At 45.2% G+C, this 17,695-nt stretch overlaps 1 protein-coding gene across 2 annotated transcripts in view; it reads right to left on the reverse strand.

The window, feature by feature from the left end:
• The window catches only part of LOC137379777 (ETS homologous factor-like), a 28,293-nt gene extending 13,069 nt beyond the window's left edge, over positions 1-15,224 (reverse strand). For both annotated transcript variants that reach the window (XM_068051144.1, XM_068051142.1), the window contains exons 1-3: positions 15,069-15,224; positions 14,649-14,817; positions 7,125-7,358 (exon numbers count right to left, since the gene is read on the reverse strand). In XM_068051144.1, coding sequence (XP_067907245.1) covers positions 7,125-7,358; positions 14,649-14,793 — 379 coding nt within the window. In that variant the 5' untranslated portion in view covers positions 14,794-14,817; positions 15,069-15,224. The remainder of the gene's footprint in view (positions 1-7,124; positions 7,359-14,648; positions 14,818-15,068) is intronic.
• Positions 15,225-17,695: the final 2,471 nt, after the last annotated feature.

A 17,695-nucleotide genomic window follows, 5' to 3' on the forward strand; every position in this document is an offset into this window, starting at 1 on the left:
AAACAAGCTAAAATAGAATAAAAATGAAAAATAAGAATAAAAATAAAAGGGGGGGCCCGTCATGCTCTGAAATTATTGAACTCAATGTTCAGTCCTGCAGGCTGTAGTGTGCCTAATCGGTAAATGAGATGCTGTTCCTCGAGCTTGCGTTGATGTTCACTGGAACACTGCAGCAATCCCAGGACAGAGATGTGGTTCCCCTTCCCACGACAACTTCCCCTGCAATCGCAGAAGGTGTAATACCTGCCCATTTACCTCCTCTCTCCTCGCTATCCAAGGCCCCAAACACTCCTTTCAGGTGAAGCAGCGATTTACTTGTACTTCTTTCAATGTAGTATACTGTATTCGCTGCTCAAAATGTGGTCTCCTCTACATTGGGGAGACAAAACGCAGACTGGGTGACCGCTTTGCTGGACACCTTCGCTCTGTCCGAAAGCATGACCCCGAGCTTCCGGTTGCTTGCCATTTCAACACTCCCCCCTGCTCTCATGCTCACAACACTTTGTCTTTCAGCACACCATTAACACACCCTTTGCCTTTGCTCCATGACCTCCTTGTCAGTTATTCTCTGTGGCCCTCTATCCTATCAACACCTTCCCTTTCGTTCTCTTCCCCCCACCCCCGCTTTATTTGCTTAAAACCTATTACATTCCTAACCTTTGCCAGTTCTGATGAAAGGTCACTGACCTGAAATGTTAACTCTGCTTCTCTCTCCACAGATGCTGCCAGACCTGCTGAGTATTTCTAGCATTTTTTGTTTTTATTTCAGATTTCCAGCATCTGCAGTATTTTGCTTTCATTTAAAAGGTACCTGGACCTGCACCTGAAGTGTTGTAGCCTGCAAGGCTACAGACCAGGTGCTGGAAGGTGGGATTAGAATGGGTGCCTATTTTTTTCAGCTGGCACAGACACGATGGGCTGAATGGCCTCCTTCTGTGCTGTAACCTTTCTATGGTTCTATGGTATAACTTATACTGGGTGTAACATACACTTAACATTGGGTATATGTTATGACTGGGTGAAATTTATACTGCAAATAACTTATGCAAGCCTATAATTTAAACTCAGTGACCCAGAAATTACTGGAAAACTGCATCTCACGACGAGCATTGTGAATTGGAATTTTTTTCTCACCGTTCAGATCATATTATTTTTGTCTTGTAACTTATTAGCTGCAAGAATTAGACTGCACAGTTTTAATTGTACCCTTTCTGGGCTGGAGATGGGGATGTTTCATGTCAGGAACATCATTAATAGCGTCCTTGCAACATGAAGTTCCAGCCTTAAATGTCTGCAGCGAGACTGCTTCATATTTACGGCGCAAATCCAGGAATTTCATATAACTCACAGGGAGGTTGAGGGCAGGTTGATGTTTCTGTGAGGCTAATGGCGGAGCAACAAAAATCGTCCAGCAACTTGTGCCAATTCACAGGGAACCTCTCCCACGGCACATTACTGGGTTTTTACACGTTAATAACAGCAAACGTCATTAAACTCACCGCCATTTTCTCAGCAATTTTCAGCCCCCCTGTATGTTATACTCCATTATAAGTTACACCACAGTATAAGTTACTGTCCAATGTTATTGGGATGTAGGAAATGGAGTATATAATAATAATGTAATACAATAATGGCACATAACAAATTGTGAGGTGTGACTTATACTTGGGTATAACCTACACTGGATATAACTTATACTGAATCTATCTTATACTCGGATATAACTTATGCTTGTTTATAATAGTTATACCTTATATTGGGTGCAACTTATAATCAGACATACAGTGAATAATTTATACTGACACTAATATATACAAAGGTTCAACTTACACTGGGTATATCTTATACTGGAGTACAACTTATACTGAACTACAAATTACACTAAGATACTGGGGTAAAAGCTACAATGCAGTACACTGTAGCCACGCCCCTAGCCAAGCTGTTCCAGTACAGCTACAACACTGGCATCTACCCAACAATGTGGAAAATTGCCCAGGTATGTCCTGTACACAAAAAGTCCAACCCGGCCAATTACTGCCCCATCAGCTTACTCTTGATCATCAGAAAAGTGATAGAAGGAGTCATCGACAGTGCTATCAAGCGGCACTTACTCAGCAATAACCTGCTCAGTGACGCGCAATTTGGGCTCTGCCAGGGCCACTCAGCTCCTGACCTGATTACAGCCTTGGTCCAAACATGGACAAAAGAGCTGAACTCAAGAGGTGAGGTGGAGTGACTGCCCTTGACATCAAGGCAGCATTTGACCGAGTATGGCATCAAGGAGCCCTAGCAAAACTGGAGTCAATGGGAATCAGGGGGAAAACTCTTCGCTGGTTGGAGTCATACCTAGCGCAAAGGAAGATGGTTGTGTTTGGACGGCTGCCAACCTGCCATTCATATCTCATCCAGACACATTTTAGTTTCTTTACTTGTCCCATTACCACTCCCCATGATTTTGTACCATGAAACCTTTTGTCATTTAATCTCTCCTGCCCTCCACCCTATCATAGTCATAGAGTTTTACAGCACAGAAACAGGCCCTTCGGCCCAACGCACCTGCGCCGACCATCAAGCACCCGTCCAAAACTAATCCCACTTCCCCGCACTTGGCCCGTAGCCTTGTATGCTAGGACATTTCAAATGCTCATCTAAAGACTTCTTAAATGTTGTGAGGGTTCCTGCCTCTACCACCTCTTCAGGCAATGTGTTCCAGATTTCAACCACCCTCTGGGAGAAAAGATTTTTCCTCAACTCCCCTCTAAACCTCTTGCCCCTTACCTTAAGTCTATGCCCCCTGGTTATTGACCCCTCCGCTAAGAGAAAAAGTTTCTTCCTATTTATCCTATCAATGCTCCTCATAATTTTGTCTACCTCAATCAGGTCCCCCCTCAGCCTTCTCTGCTCTAAGGAAAGCAGCCCCACCCTATCCAGTCTCTCTTCATAGCTGAAATGCTCCAGCCCAGGCAACATCCTGGTGAATCTCCTCTGCACCCTCTCCAGTGCAATCACATCCTTCGTATAGTGTGGTGACCAGAACTGTACACAGTACTCCAGCTGTGGCCTAACCAGTGTTTTATACAGCTCCATCATAACCTCCCTGCTCTCATATTCTATGCCTCAGCTAATAAAGGCAAGTATCCTGGTCTGCCTTCCTAACCACTTTATCTTTCTGTGCTCCTTCAACGATCTATGGAAAAGCACCCCAAGGTCCCTCTGACCCTCTGTACTCCCTGGGATCCTACCATCCATTGTATATTCCCTTGCCTTGTTAGCCCCCAAAAAGTGCATCACCTCACACTTCTCAGGATTAAATTCCATTTGCCACTGCTCTGCCCTCCCCATCTATATCGTCCTGTAATCTAAGGCCTTCCTCCTCACTATTTACGACACCACCAATTTTCGTGTCGTCTACGAACTTACTTATCATACCTCCTATATTCACGTCTAAATCATTAATGTACACTACAAACAGTAAGGGCCCCAGCACTGATCCCTGTGGTACCCCACTGGTCACAGGCCTCCATTCGTAAAAACAACCCTCTACCATCACCCTCTGCCTCCTTCCACTAAACCAATTTTAAAACCAATTCCCATGTGAGACCTTTTCAAAAGTCTTACTGAAGTCCATGTAGACGACATCAACTGCTTTACCCTCATCTACACTTCTAGTCACCTCCTCGAAAAATTCAATCAAGTTTGTTAGACACGATCTCCCCCTGACAAAGCCATGCTGACTATCCCTGATTAATCCCTGCCTCTCCAAGTGGAGATTAATCCCATCTCTCAGAATTTTTTCCAATAATTTCCCTACCACTGATGTTAGTCTCACAGGGCTATAATTACCTGGTTTATCCCTGCTACCCTTCTTAAATAATGGTACCACATTCATTGTCCTCCAGTCCTCTGGCACCTCTCCTGGGGCCTGAGAGGATCTGAAAATTTGAGTCAGAGCCCCCGCTATCTCCTCCCTTGCCTCACATAGCAGCCTGGGATACATCTCATCTGGGCCTGGGGATTTATCCACCTTCAAGCCCACTAATACAGCTCATACTTTCTCCTTTTCAATGCTAATTTGATCAAGTATATCACAGTCCCCTTCCCTGATCACTACACCTACATCGTCCCTCTCCATAGTGAACACAGATGAAAAATAATAGTCCTAAACCTCACCTATGTCCTCTGGCTCCACACACAGATTGCCTCTTTGATCCCTAATGGGCCCCACTTTTTCCCTAGTTATCCTCTTGCCCCTAACATACTTATAAAACGCCTTGGGATTTTCCTTTATCTTGTCTGCCTGTGATTTTTCATGCCCCCTCTTCGCTCTCCTAATTAGTTATTTAAGTTCTCCCCTACACTTTCTATACTCCTGTAGGGCCTCCACTGTTTTCAGCACTCTGAATCTGCCATACGCCTCCTTTTTTTTCCTTATCCAATCCTCTATATCCCTTGACATCCAGGGTTCCCTTGACCTGTTGGTCCGACTCTTCACCTTTACAGGAACATGCTGCACCTGAACCCTCACAATTTCCCTTCTAAATAACTCCCATTGGTCTGATGTAGACTTTCCTATAAGAAGCTGCTCCCAGTTCACTTTGGCCAGATCCTGTTTAATCATATTGAAATCTGTCTTCCCCCAATTTAGTACTCTTATTTCCAGTCCCTCTATGTCCTTTTCCATAACAACCTTAAATCTTACAGAGTTATGGTCACTATCCCCGAAATGCTCCCCCACTGCCACTTCTACCACTTGTCTGGCTTCATTCCCTAGGATTAAGTCCAGTACCGCCCCTTCTCTCCATGTCCTTCCCTTTTATTCTTCTTCCCCCCTCCCCCTTCGCTTTTTCAAACCTATTACATTTCTAACCTTCGCCAGTTCTGATGAAAGATCACAGACCTGAAACATTAACTCTGTTTCTCTCTCCACAGATGCTGCCTGACCTGCTGTGTATTTCCAGCACTTACTGTTTTTATACCTACTTCCACCATTGCCCATCTCTGTCCCTTCCTCAGCTCATCTGTTGCTGAAATCCATGTCCATACCTTTCTCACCTCTAGACACAACTATTCCAATTCCCTCCAGCTGGCCTCCCCCTTGTCCTCTCCCTAAACATGAGCTCATCCAAAATTGCCTGTATCCTTACTCACACCAGCTCCCGTTCACCCATCGCCCCTGGGCTCATTGACCTACATTGGCTTTCCATTAAGCAACACCTCAATTTTAAAATTCTCATCCTTGTTTTCAATTCCCTCCATGGCTTCAACCCCCTCTCGATCTCTGTAATCTCCTCCAGCCCTACAACCCTACAGCCCTAGAAATAGTGGATGCATTGGTGGTCATCTTCCAAGATTCTATAGACTCTGGAACAGTTCCTACAGATTGGAGGGTAGCTAATGTAACCCCACTATTTAAAAAGGGAGGTTGAGAGAAAGCAGGGAATTATAGACCAGTCAGCCTGACGTGGGGAAAATTCTAGAGTCCATTATCAAAGATTTTATCGCAGAGCACGTAGAGAACAGTGGTAGAATCGGGCAGAGTCAGCATGGATTTATGAAAGGGAAATCATGCTTGACAAATCTACTAGAATTCTTCAAGGATGTAACTAGTAGAGTTGATGAGGGGGAGCCAGTGGATGTGGTTTATTTGGACTTTCAGAAGGCTTTTGACGAAGTCCCACATAAGAGGTTAGCATGTAAAATTAAAGTGCATGGGATTGGGGGTCGTGTATTGTGATGGATAGAAAATTGGTTGGCAGACAGGAAACAAAGAGTAGGAATAAACGGGTCTTTTTCCGAATGGTAGGCAGTAACTATTGGGGTACTGCAGGAATCAGTGCTAGGACCCCAGCTATTCACAATATATACATTAATGATTTAGATGAGGGAACTAAATGTAATATCTCCAAATATGCAGATGATACAAAACTGGGTGGGAGGGTGAGTTGTGAGGAGGATGCAGAGAGGCTTCAGGGTGATTTGGACAAGTTGAGTGAGTGGGCTAATGCATGGCAGATGCAGTGTAATGTGGATAAATGTGAGGTTATCCACTTTGGTAGCAAAAACAGGAAGGCAGATTATTATCTGAACGGCTATAAACTGAGAGAGGGGAATATGCAGCGAGACCTGGGTGTTCTCGTACACCAGTCGCTGAAGGTAAGCATGCAGGTGCAACAGGTGGTAAAAAGGGTAAATGGTATGTTGGCCTTCATAGCAAGAGGATTCGAGTACAGGATCAGGGATGTCTTGCTGCAATTATGCAGGGCCTTGGTGAGGCCACACCTGGAATATTGTGTGCAGTTTTGGTCTCCTTATCTGAGGAAGGATATTCTTGCTATAGAGGGAGTGAAGCGAAGGTTTACCAGACTGATTCCTGGGATGGTGGGACTGACGTATGAGGAGAGATTGAGTCTGTTAGGATTATATTCGCTGGACTTCAGAAGAGTGAGGGGGGATCTCATAGAAACCTATAAAATTCTAACAAGACTTGACAGGGTAGATGCATGAAGGATGTTCCCGATGGTGGGGGAGTCCAGAACCAGGGGTCATAGTCTAAGGATACGGGGTAAACCTTTCAGGACTGAGATGAGGAGAAATTTCTTCACCCAGAGAGTGGTGAGCCTGTGGAATTCGCTACCACACACAGCAGTTGAGGCCAAAACATTGTATGTTTTCAAGAAGGAGTTAGATATAGCTCTTGGGTCTAAAGGGATCAAAGGATATGGGGGGAAAGTGGGAACGGGTTACTGAGTTGGATGATCAGCCATGATCATAATGAATGGCGGAGCAGGCTTGAAGGGCCGAATGGCTTACTCCTGCTCCTATTTTCTATGTTTCTATGAAAGGCGCTATCTAAATGTACATCTTTCTTTGTTTCTCTTTTTACTAAAACAGTGAACAGACATGGAAAGTCCAAGAACATGGGCATCCCAACCAGGGTTTCACTATTGCATAATAATGTGTGTCAGTGAGATATTACACGGCCATTTCACAAAAGGCAAACTTTCCACGCCAGCATTCAGTGAGCAAATTGTTGCTTTGCTGAACTGGGAACAGAACTTGGTTTGCCACCCACACACAAGCCCATTATTAGACAGTCACTGCACTCGAATACGTTTTCAACTCACCATATTTCTTTCGAAGCTCTCGCAGACTCCGGTACAGATCTTCTCCCAGATACCCAAATGTTCCAATAAATCTTTCAAATGACATTTCACACAACTGCTTCCCACTGGCGTGGGATGGGGCCAAGCAGATGAAAGATGCGTCCCACTTGTTTTTTGTGATGTAGTAGCTCAGCCATTCTAAAATCTCCTCCTCTCCCCAGAACTGTGGGTCCGTGTTGAACCACTTGAGGGGCCCTGACATACACAAAAGTGGGGAATGAGCTGTTGTGGTGAAAAGCTCTTTGCCGTGACACTAACTGTTAGCCGAAGGTTTTGATTAGTAACTCGCAGCCTTGGACTGTTGCTATACTTCATTCCACATGAATATATTTTTAAAATATCCTGAATTAAACATACAGTACACTAAAAAATCTAAGACGGAGAACATTGTAAATATTTGCACAATAAATTTTGTAAAACATCAGATATTGAACTATAAATGTTGAGCAGGCGATACATGGTAACAAACAAATTGGGGCATTCAAAGATAGAGAGAGAAGCCTGTCTTGTGTTTATCAATTTTTTTTATTCTTTATACTGCGCGACTTGATATACTTCCAAGGAAGAAAATCACCCTCTCGTTTATCCAACTTAAAAATATTAGTGATAAATTTATCGATAAAATCTAAAGACTTGCCAATAAATTTGACAATGCGCTCGGCCATTTATCAATTAATTTTGCACAATGGATGTGGTTTTTACTAACTGATGGTATAGTCAAGTTTGGTGTCTTGACCTGAAGCCATGCAGTAAGAAGCAACTTGTTAAAGAAGAAAGAGACAACATCCATCATGTCCTCGAGCCATCCACAAGTTCTTGGAAGGCAATTACTCCTGAGCCATAGCCATTCTTGTATTTTGCGTGCAAACATTGTACTCATTTGTCCCATAAATGATATCAATGAACAGCTATTCTGTTTTTGGTAGCATTGACTTAGGGATGAATGGTGAACACGACACCAGGAGAACATTCTGCTGTCCTTTGAAGCAATCCTTCACGCCCACCAAACATGTTGATGGGGGCCTCGGTTTAACACCTCGTGTCCGAGGGATAGCTCAGGGACCATTTTACAAGACTGTAGGGGGAAGCGATCAAGATGGCCACCTGGTGCCTTCAGCAAGATGCCAAGACCACTTTCATAGACAGCTTGAACCAGCGTTGACAGGCAGCTCGCTGATGGTTGGGGCGGGTGAGGTGCAGAGCAGGGGTGGAGGATGAAAATCCGTTAGCTCCTCCATGGAGTTGAGTTGAAAATGGAGGCCATTGGAATGGGAGGAATCCTGGGAAGAGGCGTCAGAGTAACTGGCGCTCATAGAATAATCCAGCACAGGAGGACACCATTCAGCCCATCATACCTGTGCTGGCTCGTTGGAAAAGCTATCCAACCCTCTCCCCCTGCTCTTTCCCCATAGCCTTGTAAATTTTTCCTTTTCAAGTATTTATCCAATTCCTTTTCAAAAGGTACTATTGAATCTGCTTCCACCGCCCTTTCAGGCAGCGAGTTCCAGATCACAACAACTCACTGCATAAAAAAATACAATCTCTTTATTTCCAATCTGATTCTTTTGCCAATTATCTTAAATCTGTGTCCTCTGGTTAGTAATTCTCCTGTCACTGGAAACAGTTTCTCCTAATTTACTGTATCAAAATTCATGATTTTGAATGACTGTATTCAGTCTCCTCTTAACCTTCCCAATCTCTCCGCTAACTACAGTCCCTCATCTCTGGAACCATTCTGGTAAATCCTTGTTTTTGTACTCTATGTCTCTGTTTAGAAAGCCATGGAACCCAGATAGTCTTTTAACAATCTTCTCAACTTGTCCTGCCACCTTCAAAGACTTGTGTATGTGAACCTCAGGTCCTGGACCCCCTTTAAAATTGTACCATTGAGTTTATATTGCATCTCCTCATTGACAACCTTCCTAAAAATGGGCAGAAAGACTCGTGCTGCTCCAAGCTCTGTGCAAACCATCGGCAAAGCGGATTTTAAACTGTTTTTTGGAGCAGTCTGTGGTGGTCCCTTTAAGAGCTTCTGGTTCAGCTGTTCGGTTCCAAAGTGCAAAGAGTGTCCTCTGCCCAGTGGAGGACCTGACTGCACTGGGATCACAAATAGGGCATCGGAACATGATGGGAATATATTAGTGAGGCTCCTGCCTGTTACGGGTGAGAATGCTTTGACCAAGAAGACAGGGGACAGTTTTTTTTTAAAGAACGTTTCTCTGGTCTCACCACCACTCATTTGTGCTGAAAAATGGTGGTGATATTGGGACAAAAATGGCTACTTTACCTCCCACATTGCAGCCGCCCTCAGAACTACCCAGATTATGTCCCACCCGTTGTCAGTGCAATGAGGTGATCAGTGACAGAATGTACAAATAGACATTGTCTGGTACATTCTGTGCACAGTGATATTCTGGGACTGCATCCATTGCAAGGTCTTCTTTGAAGAAGAGCAGGGGAGTTCTGCCCGGTGTCCTGGGCCAAGATTTATCCCTCAACCAAAATCACTAATAAAAGAGATGGCCTGGTCATTATCACATTGTGTTCATGGGAGCTTGCTGTGCGCAGAATTGCCTGCTGCTTTTTCAACATTACAACAGTGACTACACTTCAAAAGTGGTTGAGGTGGCTGTAAAGTGGGGCATCGTGAGGTTGTGAATGGCTTTGTAAAATGCAAGTCTTTCTTTCTTTATCCAATGCTTTGCACAGTGTGAAATGTGGTTACAATCCTGCAATCTGAGGGTGAGCATGGTTGATGACATATTATATGCTTCGTTTGTTTAGATGTTGACTGCTGATAACACAAGCTGTCTATTCAGCTGGGAGAATGAAATGGGGTTCTGTTCGAGTGCAGAGAAGCCAAACAATTACTGTCCAATGTTTCCTTTTTATACTCATAGAATCCCAGAATGGTTACAGCAGAGAAGGAGGCCATTCAGCCCGTCCTGTCTGCGCTGGCTCTCCGAAAGTGCAATTTACCTAGTGCCACACCCCCGCCTTCTCCCTGTAACCCTGCACATACTTCCTTTACAGATAATTATCCAATTTTCTCTTGAAAGCTCCGATTGAACCTGCCTCCACCACACTCTCAGGCAGTGCATTCCAGATCCTAAACACTCACTGAACCTGCCTCCACCACACTCTCAGGCAGTGCATTCCAGATCCTAAACACTCACTGAACCTGCCTCCACCACACTCTCAGGCAGTGCATTCCAGATCCTAAACGCTCACTGAACCTGCCTCCACCACACTCTCAGACAGTGCATTCCAGATCCTAAACACTCACTGAACCTGCCTCCACCACACTCTCAGACAGTGCATTCCAGATCCTAAACGCTCACTGAACCTGCCTCCACCACACTCTCAGGCAGTGCATTCCAGATCCTAAACACTCACTGAACCTGCCTCCACCACACTCTCAGACAGTGCATTCCAGATCCTAAACACTCACTGAACCTGCCTCCACCACACTCTCAGGCAGTGCATTCCAGATCCTAAACACTCACTGAACCTGCCTCCACCACACTCTCGGACAGTGCATTCCAGATCCTATACACTCACTGAACCTGCCTCCACCACACTCTCGGACAGTGCATTCCAGATCCTAAACACTCACTGAACCTGCCTCCACCACACTCTCAGACAGTGCATTCCAGAGCCTAAACACTCACTGAACCTGCCTCCACCACACTCTCAGACAGTGCATTCCAGAGCCTAAACACTCACTGAACCTGCCTCCACCACACTCTCAGGCAGTGCATTCCAGATCCTAAACACTCACTGAACCTGCCTCCACCACACTCTCAGACAGTGCATTCCAGATCCTAAACACTCACTGAACCTGCCTCCACCACACTCTCAGGCAGTGCATTCCAGATCCTAAACACTCACTGAACCTGCCTCCACCACACTCTCAGACAGTGCATTCCAGATCCTAAACACTCACTGAACCTGCCTCCACCACACTCTCAGACAGTGCATTCCAGATCCTAAACACTCACTGAACCTGCCTCCACCACACTCTCAGACAGTGCATTCCAGATCCTAACCGTTTGCTGCATGAAAAAGTGTTTCCTCATGTTGCCATTGCTTTTGTTGCCAATTACCTTAAATCTGTGCCCTCTCATTCTCAATCCTTCCACCATTCATTCTCAGACTGAGGGTGTCGCTGGCAAGGCTGGCATTTCTTGCCCATCCCTAGCTGCCCTGAGAAGGTGGTGGTGAGCCTTCCTCTTGATACAGCTGGGTGGCTTCTTGCCCACTTGAGAGAGTAGTTAAGATACCACCAACTTGGTGCGGGACAGGAGTCACATACAGGGCCAGGCCGGGTAAGGAGAGCATGTATCCAAGCACATTAGTGAATCCTTTGGGGTTTTTACAGCTTCATGATCACTCTTACTGACCCCAGACTTTTACAATCATTTTTTAAAATTTAATTCAATCTTTTTTAAAAATTTAATTCAATTGGGGCGGCACAGTGGCGCAGTGGTTAGCACCGCAGCCTCACAGCTCCAGGGACCCGGGTTCAATTCTGGGTGCTGCCTGTGTGGAGTTTGCAAGTTCTCCATGTGTCTGCGTGGGTTTCCTCCGGGTGCTCCGGTTTCCTCCCACATGCCAAAGACTTGCAGGTTGATCGGTTAATTGGCCATTATAAATTGCCCCTAGTATAGGTAGGTGGTAGGGAAATATAGGGACAGGTGGGGATGTGGTAGGAATATGGGATTAGTGTAGGATTAGTATAAATGGGTGGTTGATGGTCGGCACAGACTCGGTGGGCCGAAGGGCCTGTTTCAGTGCTGTATCTCTAAACATAAACTAAACTAAGTTCTCAAACTGCCACAGTGGGATTTGAACTCAACTTATCTGAGTTACTAGTTCAGTAACACAGACCACTGCAAAACTGGACCCTGTAGATGAAACATTTAACTCTTATGCAGCAGTCAATTCCAGGGCTGCACAAATCTCTGTGGGTCACACACGTACTCACCACAGAGCCTCAGGACATGAGAGAGAAGGAGAGAGGGGCTCACGTCAACTTTAAATCCCAGTTCCCTTTAATTGTGTCTTTTGCAAGTAGCCGATACTTAATATATCTCAGAATTCTGATTTGGGATTTATCCACAAATGAGACAACAGTACTCAGAACAGCCTTTTCCCAAACCTCCAGACCCAGCATATCTAAATGAAACCAGGCAGCAGTAAATACCAGAACAAGTAGAGTGACTCACATGGGCTACAAGGGCTTCAATGCAAGGGCACAGGAACCAATTGTGGTCCGCAAGGCAGCAATTTAGACTCTTGTGCTCCATTTAGCTGCTTGACTGACAAATGGCAAGACCCATTGAGTGCAGGCATTTGGGGGGAGGTAGGGTTGGGTGGGGTACAGCAACCTAGTGCCTATCCTCACCAGACTACCTGCAGCCCCTGTAGTCATCAGTTCTAATCCCGCTATGTCCAGTTATAACATTGAGTTCAACAGTTGTGGAAATTTATAAGAACCAAAAATGATCTTGTTGTAAAAACTCAACCGACTCACTGAGTGAAAGCGATGTGCTACACAGATGCTATTTTTAAAGATCTTCAAGCCCTACAGTATAATTTAAATTTTTAAAGCAATAGTCACGTAAAATTTATTTAAAATAATTACATAAATGTTTCTAGCCACTCTCCCAACCCCCCAATAACCATACAAATTATTCCTTGCCCTCTCTCCCCCCAAAATACTTACCTTGTGCATCTGACCTTCCTCCCCCGACAAAATTCACAGACTTTTATCTTTACCCCTTCCCACCATCCCCTACACCAATCAGATTAGTTTGACTCCGCTCCCGCACCCCACCCCCCCGTACCACACTGAAATACTTACCCTGCTCCCCCCTCCTCACCAGTGTTACGCCTCGGATCTCCGGACCGAGATCCAAAGACAAGGGAGTGCTGGCCACCGGCACGGATATCGCAGCGAGACAGATGGCGGGAGTAGACAACCCGAGCGGGGGCTGGGGTTGGTGGGCCGCCACACAGCTTTGCCGCCGCTGGCATATATCGGGCCAGGCCTGCCCGGCATCGAGGTCCATGGCAGGCCTCTCCGGGAGGCATTTTCCATCCCCACTACTCCCCACCCAACTCCCCCCCCACCCCCCCCCCCCCACCACGACCCCTGACGTCTGCGTGTGGTCCATCCAGGGCTTTGTATCGCTGAAATCAAAACAGAAAATGCTGGAAACACTCAGAAGGTCTGGCAACAACTGTGGAGAAAGAAACATAGTTAATGTTTCAGTTCGATAACCTGTCAAAACATTAACTCTGTTTCTCCCTCTATGCAGATGATGCCTGACCTGCTGAGTAGTTCCAGCATTTTCTGTTTTGATTCACAGATTTCCAGCTGCCACAGTATTTTGCTGTTGTTTGATTATATTCTTACTCTCTGTGGTTTAAAGCTCTTTCTATAAAAAGGGAAGTCTATAAATTGCATTTCAACTGTAGACTAACCAAAGTTTTTTGCATGAATTTGTCATAACTCATTTTACTCTATGCCCCTATTTATAAAACCAAAATGCTGTTGACCTTTTTATGGTCTTATCCAAGTCTGCTTCAAATTATGTATTTGAATTCCTAGTTCTCTCTGTTTATTCACACTCTTCATTACCTTTCCATTGAATGCATATAAATAGCCCTTGTTTTTACCCCCAGATTGTATTGCCTCTCACTTATCCACATTACATTTTGCCTCTCTACCTGCTTGTCCCACTAACCTGCTTCTTTCCTCCTGACGTATGATATCCTTTCTCTGTCTGTCAAACTCTTACTGAATCCTACAATTGTCTCCGGTTGGATCATAATGCCCCCCACTCCCCAACCCCTGCCACCCACCCCACCAAAGTGCAGTTGCCAGGGTAACTAGGGGTGGGCAACAACTGGGGAGGTGGTGGCGTAGTGATATTGTCACTGGACTAGTAACTCAGAGATCTGGAATTAAAAATCTGGAATTAAAAAAAATGCTAGTCTACTGATGGCCATGAAACCATTGTCGATTGTTGTAAAAACACATCTGGTTCATTAATGTCCTTTAGGGAAGGAAATCGGCCGTCCTTACCTGGTCTGGCCTACATGTGACTCCAGATCCACAGCAATGTGGTTAACTCTTAACTGCTCTCTGAAATGGCCTAGCAAGCCACTCAGTTGTATCAAACTGCTATGAAGTCAATAAGGAGGTGTACCTACCCCACATGGACTGCAGCGGTTCACGAAGACGGCTCACCACTAGCTTCTCAAGGGCTCTTAGGGATGGGCAACAAATGTTGGCATAGCCAGTGATGCCCACATCCCAGGAACGAATTTTAAAACAACAAATTCAAAGATGAGCCTGAACCAGGAAATGGAGAGTCCACATTCAACCATAAACAGCACTGCACTATATCATCATGAGTTTACAGAAATTGACCCAATATTGTCACATTTTTGCAATCTTTCTTGCGCAGAGTGTACCTTGACTATCAGATGGAGGCAGTGCTGTAATGTGCTGGGATAAACTGTGCTGGTTGGGGTCCGGACTGATGCAGTTTATGGGGATAAGGCTGTCTTCGAGCTGGTAAACGGAGCGCAGAGCACTCCCAATGTCACCGATGTTCATTCTTCTAAGACGTCTGCTAACAAACTGCAGACATATGGAGAGAAAATCACAATCAGTCAGAGGCTGCAATGTGGCAGAGCAGAATAGCAGTAAATGCAGTAAGAAGTTAACAAGTCCCAAATATTAATGCAAATAAGTCAATCTACAGACGGCTAAACTCAAAACTTGGACATAAATGCAATGAAAGTATCGCATGGCAAAGGAATCTCCCAAGTTAATTAAACAATGAATGATTTACTACTCCAATCTGGGAGTTCTACATTTTGACCTCCTACCTCCTCAGCTTCTTCCCCAATTTGTCTCCTTCTTCTGTGTAAATGTCTGGATTACTGCGTTTCGGTTCTTGACAGAACTGAAAGTATTTGTGTGCTGATTGTTGTGCCAAGATTCACCTTTATTTTCATGTCTCAGTAACTCTGTTGTGTGGGCTGTGCCTCAGTTCTGGATATTTAGACACAGCTCCACGCAAAGTCATATTGGCTCCTTCTTCAGGACATTTGCATAAAATTATTTGCATAAATCCACTGTGAACTGAGAGTCGCCCAGCGACTAAATAAAAATCCTAAACTCAGCAGGCATTGATGGTTTTTTGTCCCAAATTTGAAAACTAATTAATGATCATTAACTTTCTCAGAGGTGACTGAACAGCCCATTGCTAAAATTAATCTAACAGCTTTAAAATTAGTCACACTGAGGAAAACCTTGTTATGTATACTAGCTCGTACCAAGTCCCATTCACCCATTGCCCCTGTGCTCGCTGGCCTACATTGGCTCCCAGTCCTGCAGCATCTCAAATTTAGAATTGTCCCAACCTCACGTCCAAATTCCTCAATGGCCTCGCATACCCAGTTTGCACCATCTCTGTAACCTCCTCCAGCCCTGCAGTCCTCCGAGATCTCTGTGTTCCTCCAATTCTGGCCTCTTGAACATCCCTGAGCTTCATCATTCCACCATTGGTGGCTGTAACTTCAGCTGCCTGGGCCCTAAGCTCTGGAATTCTCTCCCTAAACCTCTCCGCCTCTCTCTCCTCCTTTAAGATGCTCCTTAAAGCCGACCTTTTTGATCAAGCTTTTGGTCACCTGTCCTAATATCTCTTTATGTGGCTTGGTGTCAAATAATGTTTGATAGTGCTCCTGTAAATTGCCTAAGGATGTTTTAAATGTTAAGTGCATTATATAACTGAAAGCTTTTGCTGTTGTTGCTTATATTTCTAGGCCTTTATTCTGCTCTGCCATCCCAGCTTGAATAGAACAGGATTGTGGCAGAGAATGAGGTACAATCTGGCAGTAAGGTGTCCCCTTACCTCTCCGACCTTAATTTCCTCCCTCTGCTCCTGCTGGGACTGCCATTGGTTCCACCCCTCATCCACACCCACCTCGTACAAATGGAAGCAATGGGACAGGGCCCAATTCTTTGGCCACCTACACTTTCCATCTGTCTCAGTTACTGGGACTGCTACGTCACAGAAGTTGAAAGGCTTCTGCGTTCCTTGATGGGAGTTGGGGATTGGTCAGTAAGCGAGCCCCTTTCTATGGGGCTGCACATTTAGAAGGATTGGAGGAAGGGGAGAGGGGGGAAGAGGGAGAGGCGATGAGGAGGAGAGATGTGGAGGCATTAGGGAAGAGGCAGGAATGCTTGCTCTGCCTCAGAGCCAGGGAGTGGGTTTCAAGGCAGCGAACGCCTCTTGTGAAAACTGGATGAAGACTTGGTGGATGCCATAGACAGATCACCTCAGTGGAAAGGCATAAAGGCATCCAATCAGTGAGAAGTGACATTGAGAGGGAGCATGAGCTGGAGAATCAGTACTGACCCGTTCCCTGACCGCCTCCCCCTGTATAGGTAGGTCCTCAGTGGGGTCTCAGTAAAGGTGACAACGAAGCTGTCAGACTGTCACTAAAAATGCAATTGGTTCACTAACGTCCTTTAGGGAAGGAAACCTGCCAACCTTACCCAGTCTAAGGCCTATATATGACTCTCGTCCCAAACCAACCCAGTTAACACTTAACTGCCCTCTGAAATGGCCCAGGAAGACACTCAGTTTTATCAAAACTGCTGAAAAGAATAAGAACTCCCTCCCTAACAGTACCATGGGAGCACCTTCACCACACGGACCGCAGCGGTTCAAGAATTAGGCACAACACCACCTTCTCAAGGGGAAATTAGGGATGAATTATAAAGGGCAGCCTTGCCAGCCGGGCCCATACCCTGAGAATATATTTTTTTTAATGCAGGGAAACGGGAGGAGAGTGCAAGTAGCAGGAATCTTTAATGATGGGCTATATTTTAAACTTGCAGTCAGGTTATAAAACTGGTGTTGGGGATCAGGTGCCCATATAAAAATGACTAATAAATCCAGTCGGGAATTCAGGAGAAACTTCTTTACCCAGAGATTGTTAAGAGTGTGGGACTTACTACCACAGGGAGTGGTTGAGGCAAACAGTATAGATACATTGAAGGGGAAGCTGGATTAAACACATGCGGGAGAAAGGAATAGAAGGATATGTTGATAGGGTAAGGTGAAGAGGGACGGGAGGGGGCTCGCCTGGAAGATAAACACCAGTCCTGCGCCGGTTGGGCAGAATGGCCTGTTTCTGTGCTGTAACTTCTACACAATTGTACGTAATTATAGAAAGAGCTTGTTTTTCATTTTTACGGAAATGAAAGAAATTGAAAAGTGGGCGATTTCTACAGCCGCGGGTCATCTGAAATGCCAGTTTTATACACAGGCAGTAAATGCAAAATCTCCCTTGATGCAACTCACCGCATTCCAAAACTAATCTAACGTCGCCCCCTGCTGGTGCCAAGGCGTAACTGTAACTTTCTCGAGAGCTCCAAGATAATATGATAATAATTATGGATTACATGGGCTTGTTGATTAACCTTTTAATGACTGCAATGGTGT

The sequence above is a fragment of the Heterodontus francisci genome, chromosome 18, assembly GCF_036365525.1.
Source record: "Heterodontus francisci isolate sHetFra1 chromosome 18, sHetFra1.hap1, whole genome shotgun sequence".
Classification (NCBI taxonomy): Eukaryota; Metazoa; Chordata; class Chondrichthyes; order Heterodontiformes; family Heterodontidae; genus Heterodontus; species Heterodontus francisci.